This window comes from Podarcis erhardii (genome assembly GCF_964252035.2).
Source record: "Podarcis erhardii genome assembly, chromosome: 7".
In the NCBI taxonomy this organism is placed as follows: Eukaryota; Metazoa; Chordata; class Lepidosauria; order Squamata; family Lacertidae; genus Podarcis; species Podarcis erhardii.
The window spans coordinates 11,587,424-11,611,825 of NC_138511.1; the positions used below are offsets into that span (position 1 = coordinate 11,587,424).

The 24,402-nt window shown below is 49.6% G+C and overlaps 1 protein-coding gene across 2 annotated transcripts in view; it reads right to left on the reverse strand.

Annotated features, from left to right (window-relative positions):
• Window positions 1-24,402, reverse strand: part of PLEKHM2 (pleckstrin homology and RUN domain containing M2) — a 33,252-nt gene that overhangs the window by 7,214 nt on the left and 1,636 nt on the right. Inside the window, exons 2-15 of one of the 2 annotated variants that reach the window (XM_081870875.1) lie at window positions 17,560-17,666; window positions 16,097-16,206; window positions 14,751-14,850; window positions 13,912-13,999; window positions 12,767-12,953; window positions 11,770-11,829; window positions 9,815-10,052; window positions 6,581-7,348; window positions 4,867-4,936; window positions 4,219-4,309; window positions 3,797-3,861; window positions 2,262-2,350; window positions 1,381-1,513; window positions 404-594 (exon numbers count right to left, since the gene is read on the reverse strand). In XM_081870875.1, the coding sequence (XP_081727001.1) occupies window positions 404-594; window positions 1,381-1,513; window positions 2,262-2,350; window positions 3,797-3,861; window positions 4,219-4,309; window positions 4,867-4,936; window positions 6,581-7,348; window positions 9,815-10,052; window positions 11,770-11,829; window positions 12,767-12,953; window positions 13,912-13,999; window positions 14,751-14,850; window positions 16,097-16,206; window positions 17,560-17,666 (2,297 nt within the window). The remainder of the gene's footprint in view (window positions 1-403; window positions 595-1,380; window positions 1,514-2,261; window positions 2,351-3,796; window positions 3,862-4,218; window positions 4,310-4,866; window positions 4,937-6,580; window positions 7,349-9,814; window positions 10,053-11,769; window positions 11,830-12,766; window positions 12,954-13,911; window positions 14,000-14,750; window positions 14,851-16,096; window positions 16,207-17,559; window positions 17,667-24,402) is intronic. The other variant, XM_081870876.1, reaches the window with a different exon arrangement.

Sequence of the window (24,402 nt, forward strand, 5' to 3'; positions counted from 1 at the left end):
TGCTCTCCTGTCCTGTGTTCAGGACTCAAGCTGGGGAGCTCAATCACTCTGGCAAAGGGTGGCCACTCACAGCAGCTGCTGCATCAGCTGTGCAGCTTGGTGCTGATGCGAGTCGCAGGGCACAATGTCTGACGGGGCGGGGGGGGTCATTAGGAAGGCAAAGGGGGCTGCACATTGGAGGCACAAACAGCAAGAGAAGCAAGCCCATGGCGCTTGCTCTGAGCCTTTTTTTTTTTAATAATAATTTTTATTAACCGGCCAATCAAATCAAATTAAATCACATCACATAAATTCCGAATTACAAAGCCGAATTTTAAATTTTGTTGGGGGGACCCATATTTCAAGATCCGAAGCCTTTTGTGCTCCTGTCCTTGCTCACTCGGGAATCCTGTCTCTCTCTCACCTGAGCACCACGTAGCAGGTCTTCCAGTTCTCCTTGCCCAGGTAGTTGGTGCCTGCCTTGTAGCTCAGGACACCTTCCTTTGTGATGGGATGTTCGGTTAGCATGTAGTCCGAGGGGGCTGGCCCCAGAGTCTCGTCCATGGGGTCTTCCCAGTGGATCAGGCCGTAGAAGCGGACCACCACATCCGAGATCTGAAGGAGACCCCGCCCCAACCCACAAGTAGGGTTAATAGCTTCATAGCACTGGGGGTGGGGAGGAGGAAGGAGCTTGTGATGAAGTCCCTGCAGGGCAGGTGCCTGAATGGCCCCTTGGTGGGGGGGGAGGGGAGAGGGTCTGAAATGCTAGGGGGACCCCGAACCAATCCTATTTGTGGGGAAGAAGGACAGCAGCAGCTAAGTATCCAGGTGGAAAAACTGGCAGAGACCAAGACAGTCTCCTTCTTCTTCCCTCACAGCTGAGGCAGGGAACCTTTTTGGCACATTCAACACCCCCAACCCACCCGTCAATGTCATTATGATGTCATGTGACCCCTGCCCACCAGGGTGTTCCTGCAGGAAACAGGCTGGCAAAGCAGCAGACAGCAGGACTGAACTCTCTGTTCACCAGCTGATGAGTGGAGGATTGGCTCCTGTTCTCTGTAGGGGGAACACTCCTCATGGGGAACTCCCTGGTGGAGCAGAACCCAGCAGGACTGACCTGCCAACCAGCTGATGTCACCTGGTGAGGTCAGCTGACTGACAGGTGGGTGTGGCTTTGGGAAAACAGCCCCCCCCCCGCTATTGCATATCGAATTCTCTTAGACGCAGTGCAAAAGTGGAGCAGGCCTGCCGTTCTCATTCTGATCCCGAGGACCATCTGATCCTTCTGCAACATGCAGTCATGTTCTCATGTTCTCCCCTTGCTGAAAACAGGTCAGGGAGGCTTGCACTTAAACTGCCTGCAGTTGGCTGGAAAATGGCCCAGAGTGCCCTCCTCACCTCCCGCTTGGATTCCTGAGCCACAAACTTGGCCAGCGCCAGCTTCTCCATGGTGGCGTCCGTCAGGATGCTGGGATAGGGCGGCTCTCGGCATCCTTTGATCATGGCTGACTTGAGGCACACCAGGAAAAACCTGGGGGAGGGAGGGGGGAATACAGAGGGCAAAAGCGGGAGTCAGGGGGTGAGGATTCATTCCCAGAAATGGGGGATCAGGCCAGAAAACCAAAGCTGATCTAATAATAATAATAATAATAATTTACATGCTGCCCATCTGAGTGGGTTTGCCACAGCCACTCTGGGCAGCTTCCAACAATTAAAACATTAAGCACAGGAAAACAATGAACATTAAAAACTCCCCTATATAGGGCTGCCTTCAGATGTCAGCTAGTTGTTTATTTCCTTGACATCTGAAAGGAGGGCGTTCCACAGGGACGAGAAGGCCCTCTGCCTGGTTCCCTGTAACTTTGCTTATTGCAGGGAGGGAACTGCCAGGAGGTCCTCAGTTTCAGGGCTGAAGGATGGAGGTGGAGACGCTCCTTCAGGTACAGAGGGCCGAGGCCATTTAGGGCTTTCAAAGTCAGCACCGCCACTTTGAATTGTGCTCAGAAATTTACTGAAATCCTCCCTGTCCCCCCTTAATAGCATTTAGATGCTGTTAAAATACAGTCTTACTGCAGCCAGCAGACTCTTCTGAGGCCATCCCAGGAGCAAACTGATAAGGGAGGAGCCCTTAAAATGTGGGGCCAGTCCCTTTCTGCACCCCCAGCTGGCACACTGTTCTGCCTTGTGCAGGGCAAGAGCACCCAAGGCCACAAAGCGGGCAGCTGCCTCATAAAGGTGCCAGGAAGGGAGCAGGCATGCCTGGCTGGCGCTTTACTCACTCGGTCAGGGTGACATCGGCCGTGTCCAGAAGGAACTGCTTCCTGCGGTTGGTGCAGACCAAGGTCACCGTCTGCTGGTCCAGGCCCACCTGTGGCAGAAGGAAGGTACCCCAGGTCAGGGAAGGAGCCCCAGGACCAAGGAGAGCCCCTCAGCCTTTGAGCTGAGAAGCTGCTCAAAGGTGGGCTGCCCAACTGAATATTTACAAACAAACTGTAAACAGGTAAGAACACTGGCAGGACTATTGTAATAACCTGCAGTTTTATAAGAGTATGCACTTAAAGTAGATGAATAAATGATTAAGTTAATATGGAATATGCATTTCTGAAACAACAATGGGCATGATGGAGAACAACAACAACCAGGAAAGACAGACACAGCATTTTACAGGGACAGGAAGAAACATTATGGACAGAATAATTGTCACACACAGGAAGAACAAGGACATAGTTTGAGTGCCTCACTTGTAGTTTCATAAACCATTTAATGTGTCAATACGAATAGAAATTAATATTGCAGTTGTTGTATATGGGATTATTATCGTGACAGGAATGTAATTGAAATTAGTATCTGGAATGCAGATGTAAAGAAAATAATTCAATCAATTCTAGCATGCGGGGGAACACGTAAATTACAGTGGTACCTCGAGTTAAGTACTTAATTCGTTCCGGAGGTCCGTACTTAACCTGAAACTGTTCTTAACCTGAAGAACCACTTTATCTAATGGGGCCTCCTGCTGCCGCCGTGCCGCCAGAGCCCGATTTCTGTTCTCATCCTGAAGCAAAGTTCTTAACCTGAAGCACTATTTCTGGGTTACCGGAGCCTGTAACCTGAAGCGTATGTAACCTAAAGCGTCTGTAACCCGAGGTACCACTGTGTATTTCAATTTGGTATTTGAATGATTGGTATTAGTAACTGTATTATAATTTGGCATTGTTATAATGAGGCTATTAATGGGTTGTAATTGAAAACTAATAAAAAATATTGTTAAAAAAAGTTAATTTGGAATATGCAGAAAATATATAAAATAAATTTGAAGAACCACAGAAAGAGCGGGAAGGAAGATGAGTTTCAAAATGTTAAAATGATTGTAAAATTACTGAAATGTATAAAATTGAAAATCATAAAAAATCAAAAAGTGGGCTGCTCAAAGGTGGGCACTGGAGGGGGGGCTTGGTGCTGCAGAGCTTGGCATGATGCCCTCTGTGGCCACAACTCTGCAATCTCCTTGGCTGCCAAGCAGCTTCAGCAGGTCCAGCTGCCCCTGCTGCGTTTACACAATGGTGTGTGTGTGTGTGTGTGTGTGTGTGTGTGTCCCCAAGCAGAAGCTGGCAGCTGACCCTGGCAGGTTTTATGCATTTGAAACCGCACTGGTAAAAGCCCCACATCTCTTTGGGAACAGCACTCTTGCCCTGGAATTCAGAGCAATGAAAACAAGAAGGCCCTCTCCTCCCAGGTGTACCATGGCTGGATCCAGCTTCTGTCCCAAGAGGCGCCAGCACTGTCCCCCTGCCTCAGTCCCCCTTTCCCAACTCACTGAGATGTAGTCCAGCTCATTGTAGGAAACGGCTTCCTCCACCATGTAGGGCTTCTCAGCAGCTCCTGAGCCAAAGAAGGTGAGGGAGCAGGGAGGAGGGAGGGAGGGAGGGAGGGAGGGAGAGAGAGAGAGAGAGAGAGAGAGAGAGAGAGAGAGAGTCAGTCACATGATTTGGGAAAGTTGCAGCCCATCCACGAGGGTCTCTGGATCACCTGGCATGGCCTTTTGCAGCTCAGTGATCAGGCCCCAGGTGGTACTGTGATAAAGCAAAACAACTACAACAGAAGGCAGGGAGCTGGTCTGGAAGCCTCTCTCCCTGGACAGGCACCGGGGCAGTCACAGCAAACAGGGAGGCAGGCTTTGAACTGAGCAAGGCAACCTGCCGTTCCCCACCAAGATGAGGAAGGATCTTGGCAGGATACCTTTGCGGAGGAGGTAGACGTAGCAGTCGGTCAGCAGCACGTAGACGAGCTGGAGGTTGCCCTCCATGTGCCCAGAGCTCATGCGGATCATCTGCGTGGGGGTTAAAGAGAGAGGCGCCCTGTTAAGGCTTTGCCGAAGGGGCTCCGTGAAACGCACCCACTGGCCACAACTTTGCCACTGGGACAACACTGCCCATGGAACACTGCTCTTTTGCTGCGAGGTGCGCTGGAGATCCTCCTTGCCAGTGGCGTAGCGTGGGGGGTGCAGGGGGGGCTGGCCGCACCGGGCGCAACATCTGGGGGTTAGGGTTAGGGGGCGCAAATCCACGCGTTAGGGGGCGCAAATCCATGGGTTAGGGGGCACAAATTACTTGCCTTGCCCCGGGTGCTGACAACCCACGCTACGCCACTGCTCCTTGCCCCTGATCTTGCCCCTAATCTCCTTTGCCCCTGGAACTGCTGGTGACTCTAGGACGGAAAAGAGTTCTTCCCCTCCAAAGCAGGCTTTGAGCTGGCTGGCATCAAGCCCCGCACACACACCTTCACTTTGCCTCTTAAGGGCAGGAGAAACTGAGTAAGTGGAGAGGGGGACATCCCAAAAGGAGTGGGGAAAAGGGAAGAGAAGGCGGCAACACCTCACAGACCTACCCGGAACAGCTGCTCCTCATTTTCCCGGAAGACATGGATCATCAGAAGCAACAAGTGGTTGTTGTCTACCCTGTGCAGAGAGAGAGAGAGAGAGAGAGAGAGAGAGAGATGAATCTCGAAAAGCATGGAAGATTTAGACCTCCCCCTAATATCTCAGGGCCAGTGGGAGAGGGGGAGATTTGGGCCTTATGAGGTCATTCCCACGCGGCAATTTAATATAGGACTATATTATCCAGCGATGCTTCCCTCACCCAATGGTCAATATTCTTCTTCAAAGTTGACCCTTTTGCATTTGGGCTGGAAGGAGCAACACCTCACCGTCACCCCAAGTCAAAAATGTAAGTGCTTGCATGCCACTAAGGACAGAAGTCTCCACAATGTTTGCTCAGAAGAAAGCCCCATTCAGGACAGGGCTCCTTCAAATTGAGTTAGAAGCTTCCTCCTTGCGGCTTCTCCCTCTCAGTACTGATGCAACTGTCCCTAGCTTAGTTCTTGTTCCCACAGAGGAGGAGGGGAGACTGTTTTCTTCTCATTCCTCCCGCCCCCCCTAGTAATTATATAATACAATTTCATGATAAACAAAAAACCCCTAAGTAAATAATGAGAGGAAGCCAGTAAAATTAAAGACGTTTTGCCTGGGTGGGGAAAAGGGGATGATTAACCAAGGAGCAGTTCAAAGGCAGTTTCTTGTCACTAAACAGGAAGGAATGAGAGGAAGATGTCGCACAGGGAAGCTCCTAATCGAAAGCACAGTACAGTGGTACCTCAGGTTAAGAACTTAATTCTGGAGGTCTGTTCTTAACCTGAAACTGTTCTTAATCTGAAGCACCACTTTAGCTAATGGGGCCTCCTGCTGCCAATGCACTGCTGCTGCATGATTTCTGTTCTCATCCTGAAGCAAAGTACTATTTCTGGGTTAGCGGAGGTACTATTTCTGGGTTAGCGGAGTCTGTAACCTGAAGCGAATGTAACCTGAGGTACCACAGTAGCTGGAAGCCTCAAATGAATTCTGCCAGCCCACCTTGGGCAACGCAGCACCTCAGCTGTGGCAAGTCAGAGAAGCTGCCTGGGTTTTTAAAAACACAAAGACTACACAACGCAATGTTTTGTCAGCTACGCCATCTGGATTCTTTGTCATCAGCAAGTGAATGCAGCCAACAAGAGATTCCAGGCTGAACGGCTCTACCGTGAGTTTAGCAGGCCGGAGTGACAATTTGCCAGACAGATAAAAAACGACTGAGAATTCCCTCCCCTGCCCCCCGGTCTTTTCTCCTTGTGTCAGGAGACCCAGCAGAAGGAGCCAGCCACCTTTTTGGGGGGTGGGATTTGATATCCCGTTTTATCACTACCCAAAGGAGTCTCAAAGCGGCTAACATTCTCCTTTTGCTTCCTCCCCCATAACAAACACTCTGTGAGGTGAGTGGGGCTGAGAGGCTTCAAAAAAGTGTGACTACCCAAGGTCACTCAGCAGCTGCATGTGGAGGAGCGGGGAAGCAAACCCGGTTCACCAGATTACGAGTCTATCTCTCTTAACCACTACACCACATTTTGTCAGGTAGAGAAACTCACACACCTTGTTTATAAGGGGAATAACCGTTTCCCCTTCCTATCCTACCCTGCCCTGGGTCAGAAAGGCTCCCACCTTCTTTCACCCTCTGTCGTGGGACTGGATTTCCTGACAGCTTTATTTGGTTCCCTCTGCGCAGCCACTTACCTGAACTCAGAGGGGTGAGCTGCCTCAGAAGGGCTCCCCTGGCCTTCTTCCACGCCAGAGTCCTCAGCGCTGCTCGGAGAGGGGCTGGCCCTGTCTCCCTTTAGCTTACCGAGGGCCTCCACACTGCCTGCCTCAACCACCTCCTCCTCCTGCTCCTGCTCCTGCAAGTCCGTTGCTATGCGTGGCCCAGCCGTCTCTTCTCCTCCTCCTCCTTCCTCCTCTTCTCTAGCAGCTTGAGGGCCACCAGGAACATGTGGCGGTTGACCATCCCCTGCAGCGTCATGGCGGCCACCACCTGCCGAAGCAGCGTTTGGACTCTCGACGGTAAAGCGGTAGAAATCCATGGGGGCCGAAACCCCCTCACTAACGCTGCCAGAGGGTGGCCCCTCCGAGGGGGCCTCCTCTGGCAAGACGGTCCGAAAGGACTGGTCCGGGGGCTCGAGGGAGCGGCTCCACCCGCCGGCATTGTCCAGGGAGTCAATCACCCTGCTCAGAGATTGCCCCATCCTCTCCATGGAGGTGTCCTTCATCTCGGGGATGCACAGACCCAGCTGGGGAAGGGCGGGGCTCCTCTCGCTGCTGACATCTGGGTTGGCCTCCAGGACAGATTCGTGCCGCCTGGCTCCAGTGCCCGACTTGTCCCCCTCGCCTGCCCCTTGAGTTCCAGCCTGGGCCGCAGAAGCGTTGGGAGTGGTGCTGGAGTCCTCCTGTCTGACCTCTTCGGTCTTCACCTTTTTCTTCTTGCCTGTCTTCTTCTTTTTAGCTAATCTACAAAGAGATGGAGAAGTATTAGATAGATAGATAGATAGATAGATAGATAGATAGATAGATAGATATAGATAGATAGATGATAGATAGATAGATAGATAGAGGATAGATAGATAGATAGATAGATGATAGATATCTAACACCGAGTAAATTGGCAAAAATGTATAACTCTAAATCAAATAAGTGTTGGAAATGTAAGGAGAAAGAAGGCTCTTTTTATCATGTGGTGGTCTTGAAGCTTCCTGGGAAATGATATATAATGAACTGAAAAAGATTATTAAAATAACGTTTGTAAAAAAACAAACCCAGAAACTTTCCTTTTGGGAATTATAGGGACAGAACTACCCAAACTATACAAAAACTTATTCATGTATGCTACCATAGCGGCAAGAATGTTACTTGCCCCAAATTGGAAAGAAGCAGAAGTCCCAGCAAAAGAAGAATGGATACAAAAACTTATGGAATATGCAGAAATGGCGAAACTTACCGGAAAAAAATAAGAAATCAAGATAGCAAGCTTTTTATAAAAGAACGGAAATGGTTCATTGAATATTTACAGACAAATTGTAAACAGATAAGAACACTGGCAAGATTTTTGTAATCTGCAGTTTTAAAAGAGTATATTTTTAAAGTAGATGAATAAATGAGTAAAGATAATTTGGAAATGCAGAAGATATTAAAAATAAATTTAAGGAACCGCAGAAAGGGGGGAAGGAAGTCAAGTTTTGAAATGTTAAAATGACTGTAAAATTGAAATGCATGAACCTGGAAATCATAAATAAAATAAAATAAGAGATGGAGAAGTAGAAGCACCGTGAGGCATAAGGGCAATGTCAGGCCACGGGGGTGTTGGGGGGCAGCGACAGCCCTCCAGAGAACGCAGCCAGCGTGAATATTTTGTCCCATACCGAAGGACACCCCCCTAGGCTTATTAGGAATAGAAGCAGCTGGCTGGGGCTGATGGGAATTGAAGTCCAGCAACATCTGGAAGGCCACGGCTCCCCCAAACCTAAACTAGACTGTCACTTGCCTCTCCTGCCCCTGCTTACCTCCATCACAACTCTGCCTCCTCTTTAAGGCAGGGGTGTGGAACCTGTGGCACTCTGGTTGTGGGACTCCAGCTCCTTCCATCTTCCCTGACCACAGGCGATGCTGGGCCTGGAGGGAGTTGGAGTCAAGCAACATCTGGAGGGCCACAGTTAGCCCAGCCATGAGTAAAATAGAGCAAGGTGCTGCCTCTTTCATCCAGGTAATTTATAATACTGTATGTTTTAAGGAGGGGACAATAGCTCAGCAGTGAAGCCTATCCACCTCGCTGGTATCTCTGACTGCAAACCTGCTGATTGTCAGGAGTAGAGGACACTCAACTAGATGGAAGAATGGCCCAATTCAACAGGAATGCTGAAGAGGTACTCCCTTACTCCGACCTTTGACCCCTCAAGAAGCGAGGTTTTTTAGGATATACTCTCTTCCTCTGACTTGCTTCAACTGTTAATATGGTAAAGGTAAAAGGACCCCTGACCATTAGGTCTAGTCATGGCTGACTCTGGGGTTGCGGCGCTCATCTCACTTTATTGGCCGAGGGAGCCGGCGTACAGCTTCCGGATCATGTGGCCAGCATGACTAAGCCACTTCTGGCGAACCAGAGCAGCGCACGAAACGCCGTTTACCTTCCTGCCAGAGTGGTACCTATTTATCTACTTGCACTTTGATGTGCTTTCGAACTGCTAGGTTGGCAGGAGCAGGGACCAAGCAACGGGAGCTCACCCTATCACAGGGATTCGAACCGCTGGCCTTCTGATCGGCAAGTCCTAGTCTCTGTGGTTTAACCCACAGCGCCACCCACTGAATTTTAAATTGTTGTAGCCTGCCCTGGGATGATGAAGATGAAGATGAAGATGAAGATGATGATGATGATGATGATGATGATGATGCTAGCCCAATGCTAATGATAATGCTAGCCCAAAGATGGAAAGCACCAACAGTTCCGACCAAGGAAGAATGGCGAGCCAAACTGAAATGCTGAAATGGCAAAACTGACTGGGAGACTCAGGAATCAAGAAGATAATGACTTTAAAAAAGAATGGGGAAAATTTATTATTTACTTAGGAGACCATTGTAAACAAATAAAAATGTTAGCTGGACTTTAAAAATAACTTGCAAAGAAACGAAAAATATGGACAATTTAGAGAAATGAAAACTGGAGAACCTAATGATATGTAGTTGTAGAAAAACCATTTTAAGCACCCATGCAGGGGAGGTGGGGAAGTCACGAGATTCAGAGAATCTCATATATGGATATGGCTCAAGTTTTTTCTCTTTATTATTTTGAATTTGTTTTTGTAAAAACCAATAAAAATATTTTTTTTAAAAGATAAGGATAATGATAATTATGATAATAAGCAGTTTCATAGGATTCCAGCTGGCCAGGGAACCCTGGACTTTCTCCCCCCCCCCCCCGCTGACCTTATGACCTCCAGCTCCATGCAGTTCTCCGATTGGTCTGTGCCCTCCGTGGTTGTGAGGTCTGCCTTCTCTTGGGAGGCAGAGTGGACTGGGGTGGTCTCAATGGAGGACAACGCCTCTGCCTTCTCGTTGAAAGGGTTGTAGCGCTGCTGAGTTGGGCTCTTGGCCGACGCTCGGCAGTTGTTCACCTCGGAGGCTGTGGAGCGCGAGCAGCTGAGGGTGTCTGTTAGGTCTCCGTCTGAGCAAGAGGAGAAGAAAAAGCAACAAAGTGTGATTCAGCTCCCCCCTCCCTACGAGAAGGTCCTGAAGCCAGAAGCAAAGCCTGGGGAAAGAGTGGCCCATGAAGGACCCTCCGGCAAAGGGATGGTTTTTGGTGCCCCCTGCAGACCTCCTGAGACAACTCAGGGTCATTCAAAGCAAGCAGCCAGGAATCAGAGGAGGACTCGTCTACATCACAAGTGCTCATTGGTTTTTGTTTAAAACTAGTTTTGGAAACTTATCACAGATTGCGATACTTATCATCGTTCAGCCCGGCCACTGAGATCCAGCACCGAGGCCCTTCTGGCGGTTCCCTCACTGCGAGAAGTGAGGTTACAGGGAACCAGACAGAGGGCCTTCTCGGTGGTGGCACCCGCCCTGTGGAACACCCTCCCTTCAGATGTGAAGGAAATAAGCAGCTATCCTATCTTTAAAAGACATCTGACAGCAGCCCTGTTTAGGGAAGTTTTTAATATTTAATGCTGTACTGTTTTTAACACTCGACTGGGAGCCGTCCAGAGTGGCTGAGGAAATTCAGCCAGATGGGCGAGATAAATTATTATTATTATTATTATTATTATTATTATTATTATATCATGGCATTACAATCTGGCAAAGGCAGTGAAAAGTCTTATTCAGCACCCCCTGATGCTTTAACGCCTGTGTGGACAGAACTCACAGGTTTTCAAGCTTGATCAGTTATTTAAAGAACTACAGCATTGTAGTGCAGAAATGCCCCTGAGTGCTGAGCTGCCTTGGGATTGGACTTGGCTCCAAGCAAGGCGAGAGGAGCAGTCCCATTCAGCTGCTTTGTAAGCAACCCAACATCAGCCATGAACAGGTGCCCCAAACCCTGAACACCGCAGGGTTGGTAGGCAGATTGCTCTTGGAAGAGAACGGAAAACGGGCAGGAGGAGCCTCAACTCAACATTCTGAGCAATTTCTGCTGTCCTGTCCTCCCTGTCTCCCTTTCCAATCATAAGGACTAGAAGCTCGCCTACAAACAAGACAGAGAGCAGCTTGTAATAGAGAGTCCTTGGTTTCCTTCGGCTGCAAAGCCCTGTGAGGAGGAGGCGGCGGCGGCAGCAGCACAGAGTCCGAGGCAGCCCATAAAGAGGGAGAGCAGAGCAAAGAGATGGGCACGCTTAAAAAATGAGGCTGCCAGTGGGGAAAGGGGTGGTTGGTGGCAATCAAGTAAGTGATGGCTTCTTTCAGGTCTTTCTCATGCACTGTTGGAACAGAGAAAGCGGTTAGTGGCCCGGGAGAAGGGAGAAGGTGATCACCGACGCCTGTGCAGAAAAAGAGGGTTTGGAAGGCTTGTTAATCTGGAGATGAGGAGGACACCCAGCATCTCATGCTGCCAGAGACAAAGCCACAGAACGAGGAAGGATGTTAAAGACACTCAGGACTGGCCCCACCGGGAGGGAGAGGGAGGTCAAAGGCTGCGGGGAAGGGCCAGCGAGGTGGAGAGCCCTTGCTTCCCAGAGTGCCGCAGCACCCAGTGCCAAGCCCTTGTTTACCCCACAAGGAACGGCGGAGGGAGGGACCTCACACTCTTCTGAGCCGTTGGTTCCCCCTAGGGGTGCCAAGCGGCTTTAGGGACCCATGGCGGGGCATGCAAGCAAGCTCTGACGAAGGAAACAAGAGCGGCACAGAGAGAGAGCACGGCTACGGAGAAGCGGGCGAGCTCGTCGCACCTTCCCAGGCTGTGGTGGGCATGGACGGCACTGCAGGGAACACATCTCCAAAATCATAATCTACAAAACGAGGGATAAAAAAGGAGGGTTAGAAATGGAGGCTGAAGGAAGGGGTGGGGAATAAATGGCCAGTAGTGTGTGCAAGGGGGGCATCAAGGGGGGCGGGGTGCTAATTCATTGCTCTTATTATTGACATCCCACCTTTTTTCTCCAAAGAGCTCTAGAATGGTATACATGGTTTGCCTCCTCCTCATTTAATGGCAACAACAACCCTGCGAGGTAGGTTGGGCTGAGAGGAAGTGACCCTGAGCTTCATGGCCAGGCAGAGATTCGAACCCTGCTCTCCCAGGCCCTAGTCTGACAATCCGTCCACTACATCATGCTGGTTCTTCCCAGCAGCACAGGTGTAAGTATGGGGCAGAGAGGTGGGGAACTGTGGCTGGATTATACCACTCCAGGCTGCCGGGGGGGGGGGGGGAGGTGCCAGTTTCCAAATGCTCCCCCAAATACAAAACTTCCAGAAAGGAAACGCCATCATCGCCAGCAACAAACACGGCAGTTTACCAGGGAGGAATATTCAAGTTCGGTCTACTCCTTAGTTGTGCCTGCCTTCTATACCTCTGGGTCTGTTCCTGCTTGCTTGTTCGTTTTTTGAATGCAAGAGGTCATTAAAAAAGTGGTTCCCCTGACTGGCTCTCAGATGTGGTACAGTCCAGCCTAGCACCTTGAGACTACCCAGTTCATTCTACAGCACAGGCAGATGAGGCTTAACCAGCATCAGGTGGGGAGAAAACCGTGCACACCCCCAGCATGACATTTTCAAATACCTTATTAAACAGCACCACTACTAGATACCCAAACTGGATTAACTCTCTGTGCCATCACCCCAAACTGATGTTTTGTGAGCGAGGAGGGATTTCTGCCTGCAGACTTCAGGCACTGTGCACCAATCGCCTGGCCTCCTCCAGCCCTGTTCAAACACTTGCACCCCACTTACCCTCGCTGGAGGGAGCAATGGCACTGTCGTCCCATTCCAGGTTGGTGGAGGTGACGGAATTGAAGGAGTTGAGGGAGAGGCTGTCTGAGCCATGGACTGAGCTGGGCAGGCGGTCCTCGAAGTCCAGCAGGTACTGAGGCTTGTAGTAATCTGGCATGTAGGGCGCCAGGTCCAGGTAAGGGGCATCCTGGAAGGGCCAGGGAAAAACCTGGGGTTACTGTTCATCTAGGGAATGGAGAAACCCACCTCCTGACCTGCCTCCCCTAAGGAGCCCCTGCTGGCAGCACAGCTGGCTGCTCACTGCTGCCACCATCCTCCTTCCAGGCACCACCTCTCTTAGGGCACCTGCATGTGGCCAGCTGCCTCCAAGCACTGCAGAGAACTGGAGCCACAGTCATGCCAGCGCTCGGAGGGCTGCTTATTAAGGAAGAACAAGAGGGGGTAACTTGACTAGGGAGAAGTCTCAGTACCCAGAGCCCTGGGAGAGGCATCTTTGTGGGAAAAGGGTCTGCTTGCAGGCTCCTTGACACTGATGTGCCTGGTTGGCAAATTAATTGAAAAGGGCTCGCCACTGAAACTCAGGACACACCTCAAGGCACCTAAGGAATAAAAGGAAGGCGAAATGCTGCTCCTCTTTGGTCCAGACTAAATCAGAAGGCTGTAGCGAAAGGGGTTTGAACAGCCAATGTAATGAAGGGGTCCCTCTTGAGTCTCTCTCTCTCCCCCCTGCCAGCCCAGTAAATCACTTTCCACACAGGGCTCTTAGTCCTAGTGTCTAGCAAAGTACTTCTTAAATGCTGCTAATGTAATACAGAAGAAGCAAGGGCCTTTCAAAATGGGGAAAAAAATCAATGCAGCATCTTTATTTGGCCGTAGATGCAGGAAATTGAAGGGTAGGGCAGGAGGTGGATTAAGCTTTCCTTGTGGCACCAACAAGATGCTGCAACTCAAAAGGAGGAATGGAAATTTCCGTGCGTGTATTTTAAGCCTGATGGAAGTTGTGCTGCCAAAGACTGGGGTAGTCAAATGGGGGCCAGGGGGATTGAAAAATACAGGGCAGGTTTGCATCAAGAGTTTGTTCTTTGCTGCTTCTGTGTGTGTGTGTCTCTCCGCTGCTCTCCAGCAAGAGGAGAAGATTTGCTCACCAGGTCCAAATCAAAGCGGATGAACTCCAAACCAGAGACCAGCGTGAGGAAGAGGGTCAAATGATGGTGGCTGCAGACAAGAGCGTTCCTGTGGGAGAGAGAAATTGAAGCAGGTCATCCAAGAACCCAGAGGTTTCATGGCCCACCCAGGTAAAAACGAAGCCCAACCTCTTCCCATCTGATCTTTCCTTTCCTTCTGCAATCCAAAAAGACAAATTCTGCAAGTTCAGCAAGGAAGGAAAGATTGAAAAGGCTTCCATTTAATATTCCAAGTCACATAAGCAGATCTGTCTGTTCGGACTCCTTGCAACATCATTGAAGAAAAATATGTTGGTTTTCCAGAAAATTTTGAATCAGAAAGTTTTCTTTGTTTGGTATTCTGAACTGAACTGTGTTACACTGTTGTAAACATTTTCCTTTTGCGGGTCTTGTTTAAATAAAACCATTAAGTTTTTATTTAAAAAAAGAAAAGAGAAGAGAAGTCTTCTGGCACCCTCAGCCAAATGGAATCTGAATTAGTGTGTTTATTTGAATTTCATTTAGAAAATGAAAGTAAGCCACCCATGCTAACGATATGTACCGTTTAAACCTTTTCCCAATAACCCAAAGTCTGTTTAACTGCAATATTCAATTAGGTGGGGACACCCAATAATGTAAACTTTGTGTGTTTTCTATGGTGCATTCAAGAAGACGATTTACTTAAGAAACCAGTGAGCTGGAATAGTTGTATGTATTTTAAAACACGCCGACTCAACAGTTTGCACTTCCCTTACACTGTTTGAACATTAAGGGTGGGGGGAAGCACAGCTGTGCCTTCTCCATCCCAGTGCCAGACTCACTTGACGTAGTACTTGTGCAGCAGACTCAGGTTCTCCTGGAAGAGGCGCAGGTAGCTTTCCAGGGAGTTCTCATTGAGGGCCAGGTACAGCCATGCTCGGCCTGCAAGGGGGGGGGGGCGGAAAAGGAGAGGGCTTTATGGGCACTGCTTGAGGGGTAGGCAACCTGCCACCCGCCATGGCTAAATTTCAAGAGCAATGCACAGGCTTTGGGTAATGCCTCCGAGATGTCATCATGAGACAATGCTCAGCTGCTGCCAAGAGGTGCTGGGAAGCCATGCCCTCTGAGCCTGGCCATGCCCTGCTCCTTAACCTCGGGTTGCAGGACAAGACAGCTTTTTCTGTATTACACAAGGCCAAGCCCATCAAATGTCCCAGGATTAAGCCCTTTTGAAAAAGGTGCCAGCCTTAAATCAGCCCCTGCTTTAACCAGCAAAACACTATGGGATCAGAGCATCCTTGCCCCTGTTAAGGAACCTGGTTCTGTACAAAGCTGGCAGCCTAGCGAAGATCTCAGTGCAGCTCAGAAGCTTGCATGTCCTTGTGTCAGCAGAGAGGGGTCTAGGGAACACAAATTCCCCTCCCTGTCCCAACGTACTTCAGAGTCAACACAACATGGTTACAGTAGGCCTGGGGAGTGCCTGAATAGGGGACCCCCGTGAGGAGGAGGACTGTGGAACCAGCCAATGGCCTGGCAGCTGGAAGACCGGATCAGTCCTTTGGATAGGAGCCCAAAGGGAGCAACAGCTTAGAACAGGATATGTGTTTCATTCATTTCAGAGTGTTTATATTCTCTCGTTCTACAGTAAAAAAAGCAACAACGGCAGTGCTCAGGGCAGATTTAAAAAACCCCCGAAACAACAGCAATACAGCATTAAAAATAATAATAAAAGACCACAGGAAAAGAGTTAACAGCTAAAATAACTGGAGTAGAGCCATTTAAAATCCAGAATTGTAGCCAATGCTAGCCCTACTCGGGGTAGACCTGTCAAAGTTAAGGAACATAACTACTTTAGGTTTTTTAATTTAAATGCGTCTCCTCTGAGTAGGACTAGGACAATTCCTAACTGGGCAAATTAAAAGTTAGCTTAAATAAAAGTGTCTTATCTGAGTGGTGGAAGGCAGGCAGAGAGGGGCCAAAGGGACCCCCTGAAGGACAGAGTTCCTTAGTTTCAATCCTGCATCCTGAGTGCTCTAGTCCTGGCAGGAGCCAGGATGCAAAGAGGTTTGTCTTCAGATTCTAGGGCACAGGTTGGGTTTAAGTTGAACCAGAAAACAGGTAACACAAACACTATGCCACATTACATCTCGGGAAGGCGGTTGCCAGCCAGGCTCTGGCCCGCACTTACTGCGCCCCAAGTTGGTGGCCACATGCTCCAGGACCTCGATCTGCTCAATGGCTTCTCGGCGAGTGAAATGGACCACCAGGACCCAGTAGCCCGAAGGGAGATCTTGCAGCCTGTGGAAACGGAGGAGTAAAAACAGGGTGATGGAGGACAGCCACTGTGTCAAGGCCTCGGCCTCAGAGCTGTTTAACAACCCAGCCTGCAATATGAATATTATTTATCTGTGTAGCTGGAGCCATTACAAAAAAATAATAATACACAAAGCAGAATAAAATACATTACACAGTTACAATAATTATTGAAACCAGGCATTCTGTCAGACAAGAGTTTGCTCCCCTGAAGAATTTAACTCATCACCCCAGCAAACTTTTCTCTTTAAAATGGGCACTCTAATGGCAAAACAGGTCACTTTTCCCGAATTGTAAGGGGGACCAGCCACAAAGCCTGGAAGACACATGGAATTCCTTTCATTGCCTCCGCAGCCCCAGAAAAAATGTTCAGGAGAGATCCAGCCCAGACCCAAAATATCTAACTCAACTTGCTCATGAATGGACTCCAGGTACCACCTCTCACCTTATAAGAACACCAGAGGAGCTTAGCTGCTGGATCAGGCCAAAAGCCTATCAAGACAAGCGTTCTGCCCCGCAGCAGCCAATCTGGCGTCTCCAGGAGGCTCACAGGCAGCGCGTGAGCACAACGGCCCCATGGCTGTTCCCCACCAGCTGGCATTCAGATGGCCTGCCATCTCTGATATTGGAGGAAGACTGTGGCTGCAGTAGCTAGCAATTCCACTGATAGCCCCCCCTTCCCCTCGATGAATTTCTGCCCAAGGTGGGGTTCATCACCACCTCTGGGGCAGCAAGTTCCACAGCTCAGCTCTGTGAGAACTCATAAGCTGCTGCTGCTTCCTGCTTGCCCTGAATCTCTCACCTTCTGCGGGATCTGAAAAGCTTCCCCTTGCCCACTTTCTACACGCCTCTATCCCATCTCTCCACCTTTGTCCCTCCTTACACTAGCAAGTCCCAAACATAGTGACCTCTCTTCACAGGGGAGCTGCTCCATCGGTCATTTGGCTTTTTGTTTTCAGATCCTGTCTGAGGGGTGGTGATGAGAACCGTACGTCGTACTGCGAGTGAAGTTGCACCTTAGATCTGTAGAAGCACACTGAGATATTGGCGACTTTAACATCTGCCTGGCAGTTTTTCCTGCCTGAAGCTGGCAGGGCTTTTACGCCTAGCCTGTTGCTTTAAGAGAAAACGCTCACCAGTTCTCTCGTAAAGTGGGCCGAACAAGGAAGGGGGGGACGGTAAGAGCCCTTCCCAAGTGCCACTCAAACAAGCCAGGTTCTTAATTCACCAAGTGTTCCTTCGCCTTTGCAACATTTTCAAAGAGAGGAGTGGCACTGGGGGTTGGGAATATTTTCAGCACTGAACTGGAAAGTGGTTAGGAAGGCCTGGCTGTCTTACCCATACAGCAGCGCATGGTCAAGGTGCTCGCAGAGCCTCTGCAGGACCTTGTCGTGGTTCCTGATGGCCGGGGTTTCATCCTCGCAAGCGGCGAAGTAGCTTTGCAGCTAAGGGTGAGAGAAAGAGAAAAAACACGTCAGTGAATGAGTTTTGGGGGAGAGCATTCTGCCTTGTAGAATTACAGAACGGTAGAGCCGGAAGGTAGCAATGCAGGAATCGCGACACCCCAGAGGGGTCCAGGGGGCAAGCACCTAGGAGCTCAGACGCCTCTCAAGGGCTCAAAAGGCTTTTCCCAGCCCTGCCTGAAGATGAAGAAGAAGAAGAAGAAGAAGAAGAAGAAGAAGAAGAAGAGTAGTTTGGATTTGATACCCTGCTTTATCACTACCCAAAGGAGTCTCAAAGCGGCTAACATTCTCCTTTCCCTTCCTCCCCCACAACAAACACTCTGTGAGGCGAGTGGGGCTGAGAGACCTCAGAGATGTGTGACTAGCCCAAGGTCACCCAGCAGCTGCATGTGCAGGAGCGGAGATGCGAACCCGGTTCACTAGATTACGAGTCTACTGCTCCTAACCACACCACCACACTGGCTCTGCTGACGGGGATTGAACCTGGGGCCTTCTGCTTGCAAGGCAGGCGCTCTGGCCGTGAGCTATTTCCTGCAGGTGACAAGAGGGGTCCAACAGTGCAGCAAGCGGGGGTGGGAGGGTCAGGGAGATATTTATTGTGGGTACCTTCCATCAGCACCACCTCTGTATGCCTGCTAGGATACAGTTGTGTACACAGACAGTTCTCCTGGCCAATCAGACACACAGAGCAAGGTGGGAGGGACATTTTCTCCCTAAGCCAGGGTTCCCAGCCTCGCCAGTTTTGGGAGGGACACCCAAGCAATGCGCTGCCTCAGCTGAATGAGGCTCCTGCGACGAGCTGATCGGATTGCAGGGAGAGCCTGGGGCAGGAGAGGCAACACCCCATAGCTCCCGTCGCCCATTTTGCAATTGCTCATCCAAGGGGTGTGTCCCAAAGTGTACCTGCACAGATACTCTCCAGCATAGACTGCAAGGAGAGGAGGGTGACGCAAGGAAGAGCTGCTCCTGGCTTGGAGGGGGTGGGGCCTGGCTGCCTCTTGGAGCTCTGCCCCCTAGGGGCTAATGGTGGCAAGTGCAAGGGAAGCAACACGGAGGACACACAGGGAAGGGGGCTCAGCGGCAGAGCATCTGCTAAGCATGCCAAAGGTCCCAGGCCCTGGCAGCGTCTCCCCTGCTTGAAACCCTGGGGAGCCACTGAAACTAAAGGACTGAAGTTAATCATAGCTATTAATTCCAATGGATCTACTCTGAATAAATGTTAATTGGATACAACCCTTTCTTTCCCAACCATAAAGGAAATCTCAGAGTCCGACCGCACTACTGGCTCTAGGCCTGGCCCCAGTATAGCAATACCCACTGTACCACACTATCACACCCTTGGTGTGGATGCAGAACAGCACCCAAGCGGTGTTCGAAATTAGTCATTTCGCACCTGGCTATCGGTCACTTGCATCAAGTGAAGATACCTGGGCACCAGGATGGTGCCTGACGTCTCCACCATCTGGAGGTGCATGCCTGGGAATCATTGGATCTGCACTGTTTCCACACACTAATACCCCAACCTGTAGAATTCAATCAGTTACATTCTATCTGCACAATAAGAATGAATTTTAGGAGCCAAAATGCTTTTTCTGGAAAAGGAGCAGTGAACAATGATATAGTTAATTGTTGTTGCTTGTCTTCACTTCCTCCACCCCACTGCCCTGCTCACAGTTGTGAAGAATATTCTTATGTTACGAATGGTCTGTGTAACCATTAAAAAAAACAGGTTGGAACAGGCCAATATATGTGGACTGTCCCTGGATCAATTGACTTTTCTTCTTTAAGTTCTCAGCGTTCTATACCTAGTTCATGGTTGCCATCTGAACTAGCCAGAATTAATCACAGTCAGTCCATCATTTGAAAAATAAGACCTCAGAGCCTCCTGGCCCAAAAATGGCAACTAAACATCCTGCGTTGGTGACTAACTTTGGTTTAAGGAGCCATTCGGCACCTAGTTTATATATATTACTTTCTCACACTGCACCCAATGGGGTAAAAACTGCATGTTCTGGTAAAAAGACCTGCTCCGGGGGGGCTGAAAAATCCTGACCAGCAGGAAAGGCAGGAAGCTGGACCTCCCTCCCTGATCAGGGTGTCGATTCACGTGTCAACTGGATATCCTGCCAAGCAGTACTTGACTGATCAGGTTCTGCCCCAGCTGATGCCACCAAGCGAAGCTGACCCATAAGGTGACAGGGCAAAATTTCCTCCTGTGGGAATGCTGGCCTGGTGAGTCACAGAGCTATTTATAAACCCTTTGACAAGCAAAACAAACGGCGTCCATGTTTAAGAGACACCCATGTGATTGCCCAAGCACATTCACAGGCAGGACACACAAACAGAGAGAGGGCCGTAAACAGACGCCTGGCTGAGATGTTCGGCTTGAACCCGGCTGACCATTCAGAGCTGATGGAAAATAACCCCATGACAAGAGGGTCAGTCCCAGCCTTCCCTGCCATATGGAGTGCTGAGGGGCCTACTGCTCTGTGGAATACTTTTCATGAACACCTAGTCCCTAACTGGGGGTGGGGTGGGCCCCACAACTGCTCAGACCAGGAGGGAAGCAGTGTCTCTGCAACGTCCATACGTCACCAGGGCAGAGGGCTGGTATCTCATGCTTTGCATGCAGAAGGCCCCAGGTAGGAGCAAAATGCCTCTCTCTGATGGATACCCTGGAGAGCTGCTGCCAGTCAGAACAGGCGACACTGAACTAGATGGATCAATGAATCAACACCAGGTAACTCAGCTTGCCATGCTCCTGCTCTGTGGGCACAGGGGGCCACATGGGATGGGGGTGATGCCCACCAGAGACCCTTTCATGGCAACTCTGAGCCAGTTTCTTCAGCGCTCGGCTGCCAGCGCTGGGCAGATTCCAAAGACTGGAACAAGTCCAGAAAGGCAGCGGCTGGTGCAGCTCATGAGCTGAGTAGGCTGCAACTGACGCAAAGCATATGACTGCTCCTTCGAGGACGGAACAACCACTTCACAAAGGACGGAGTGGGGGGTTGCAGGGAGGCCATAGATCCCCTGCCATGCGGCAAAATCCTGGAAAGCACACTAAGAGAGGGTCCTGCAGAGAGGAGGAGGACTGTGGCTTGCTCACTGAAACCCCCCTAGAGGAAAGGGGCTCCCCACTTAAGCGGCTGGCTGGCTGCAGCCAACTTCTGCAAACTGGCCCTTGTACTGATGTGAAACTTGTCGAGAGAGGAAGGAGGGAATGTGCTTTTGACAGCATTCTCTGCTCACGGCAACAGCTGGAGGAAACTCTGCTGATGGTAACGTGGGAGCTGGAAAGTTGCTCTTCTCCATTTCGTTCTTTCGGTGGCCATTTGGGTCCTGCTCTACAGCCAGTACCTGGGGGCCCTGTCAGAGCTCAGAGCTGATCACGCAGCAGCCCTCCTCACTTTCGCTGCCTGGATGCCAACGTTTGCCCCTTCCCTGGCCACATGCCATGCCAGACTGGCCGCAGGCTGCAGGAGACAAGGAAGGACAACAGCTCCCTCTCCCAACTCCCAGCCTTGGCCTCCCTCCTCCTGTGCCCAGCAACCAACACAGCCAACAGCTGCTCTGCTCCTACAAGGGGCCACTCTCAGCACCTTTCTCCTACTCCTCTGCATGACAGATTTTCCATGCACCTGCTGGTGGCTGCCTGACATAGCACCCAACGCACAAGCTACACAGTCTGGCACCGGTGGGAAACTCTTGTTTTATAAAGCAGCCCAGTAGTTGTTAAACATAGAAGACCATGTTCCTGCCACTGAAGCTCAGGACCCTTTGGCTGAACTTCATTAATGGATTTACCTGATATGCAGCTGTTCCCCATTCACCTCAAAGAAAGAAATCAAGCCTTTAATACCACTCTTCATTGGAAATTCCTAGGGCTGAGATGAGCTGCAGCAGCCCCCTCCCCAGGGGATTGTGTTTCTTGCCGAAACAACAGTTTCCAGGAGTTGCATTCCATGTTAGTCCTCCTCAGAGTAGGCCCACTGAAATTAGTGGGTGCGACTATCTTGGGGTCATTGATTTTAATGGGTTGACGCTGAGTAGGACTTACCTGGATACCACCCCAGGGTGCTTTAGGAAAGCCCACAAAAGGTTAGCACATATGCAATGGCAAAGACCACAACTCTTGCCAAAGAATTTTGCAATACTCCTTCACGCACCCACTGCATTATGCCACCCACTTTCAAACAAGAGGGATGAAGGAGTTGCAGCAATGCTCTTCTCCCAGGGTGGAGTTAGGGAACATTTGGGCATCTTATAAAATTAAACCTAGGCCCATCATCTGATTAACTAGTTTATGAAATGTATATTCCACCCTTCCCTCACAAATGAGCCCCGGGTGATGCGATCTTACAGTATGAACTCATGGAGACCCAATTTTATGAGGAAAAAACTACCGGACAGCAATTTATGAAAGTTTTGGGGTCTCTACCTGCTTCCTTCAGAATTTTGGAAAGGAGTTTACAGGGTTTTAGCATTTTCTCCGCTTTGCAGCCACAGGGAGAAAGCAGGTGGGCATGGCCAAAACAACCAGATGGGCCAAATGGGGAGGTATGGTAGGCCACAGGCTGGAGATTCCCCAACCCAGCACTAGAGTTTATGCAATATTTCGTGTTGAGTGGGAAGAACCAGCCATGAAATACTGGCAATTTGTGCAACTGCTGTGGGACAAGTGGAAATGGATTTGCCTGGGGAAGACAGGAGCGGTTATGTGGAGCAAGGGGCTGATGGAGGGTGGAGGAGTTGAGCGAGTGAGAGGGGAAGAGAAGATGAAAGCAAGTCTGAAGACATCTCCTTGCTGGTATCTAGGGTGCACTGCTAACTGATTGCTTTAAACGGTTTTAAGTTGTGATTACTTTATGTTGCGTGTTACGCTATCTAACTGGAGCTATCAAAGAGGACCGTGTAGAAACAGTGACTAACCTACCAACAATGGCTGAGGTGTTCATTATGTACTTTCAGAAGAAACCCCACTGTCCTGCCTGCATTGGACCAGTTTTTAATAGAATCTGAGACATCCCAATGACGCCAAAATGAACATATTGTTCCTGGATGTGGAAAGGACTAAAGTTGAGCAAAGAAGCGGTGCATAATATCTGCAACATCCTGGAATGACAGATGTCGGGGCAATAGTAGCCTTATGAATGCACACACACAGTTATCTGAACATTTTAAATATTTGCATTGTACAGGTGTATCTCTGCTTTGAATATTGCTGTTTGACTACACATATATACGTTTATCACAAAGGGTGAGTTACTTTTTGTTACTGTTTTGTAAACCACTGTAAGAGTCTCCAGTTTAGGATTACGGCTGGGCAATATCTGGTTTTCAACATTGCGATATGTCACCAGCTAAACGTTGCAATATACCGATACATCACAGTGACTGAAATAAGGATGGAGCTATGTAGAGGCATTGCCTGCTTCAAAGTTTTTCCTGCACCATGATTTCTGCATAGTACACACACACATCATGATTCACAACATATTGCCAAGTCAAAAATTATGAAACCGGTATCACAATATTGGCTTCAATCCAGTTTTGAATGATATATTGCCAGCCCTAGTTAGGATTAAGGCTAAGACTGAGCATTATAGGGTATAAAGAAACCCAAAGGCCAGATCTAGTAAAAGGATAAAGCCTTTTAAAAAAATGTATTTCAGTAGTGAATATAAAAGGCACAGTTGGTAACAAAGAGGACAGTCTTGCCTCTGGCTCCCTACAGCAAAGCAAAGTCATGGCAAAGGATAGCTAGATCTAGACAGTATAAGACCCTAGTTCTGCAAACTAAATATATTATCCAAAGGCACATCCCCTTCATATTACGTCTGGCTGCAGATATTGCATGGAATAGCCTGTGCATTTGGATAAGTGGGTTATTATGGGCTTGGGGGATGAAAGTCGGGGCAGGGAAAAGGTTACAAAAGGCAAAGGAGAAGAAAGAATTACTGGTAAATTGGATGATGCAGTGCTGGGAAACACAATTAATGGAATTATGAGAACTACACACTGCTGGCTCTCCTTCTTGCCAATCCATGGGCTGTTTCTTCAAGCAGCAAAGGACCAGCAAAGAGCAAAGTGCCTCCCACTTGTCCCATCTGCTTGTTTAAGAGGCTGGGAGAGATAAGCTTCACAAAACACTGCTGGGGAAAGGCCTGTCACGCTGGGGAGCCATCAGGGTACCCTGCAGATGTTGCTGGACTCAAATACCCATCATCCACAGCTGCATGCCAAATAGTCAGAATAGCAGCTGCTGAGAAGCACAGCAGGGGGAGGATGCTGTTGAACTCAGGTCCATCATCTTGCAGACTTTCCAAAGGAATCTGGTTGGCCACAGCAAGGACAATTGGCCGTACGTTCTTAGGATGGTAGACCCTTGGTCACCTGGCTCAGGATGACCCACACTGACTGCCTAGGGTTTTGAGCAGGGGATGTTCCCAACTGGAGATGCCATGGACTTTCTGCACAGAAAGCAGGTGCTCCACCGCTGAGCTGCAGCCCTTCCCTTCAGCCTCGGTTTGTTGTCAGTAAAATGGGAACAGAGGCTTCTCTAAAAACATCAATTGCTGAAGAAAGCAGCCCTTTGGCCCACTGAAAATTCAACACGGGCTGCAACTTGCTTGTTGCTGAGACTGCATACCCAGGCTTATTACAGTCCAGCTAGAATAAGGAAGCAAGAGAGCACAGTAGCTGGGCTGTGGGGGCAAAG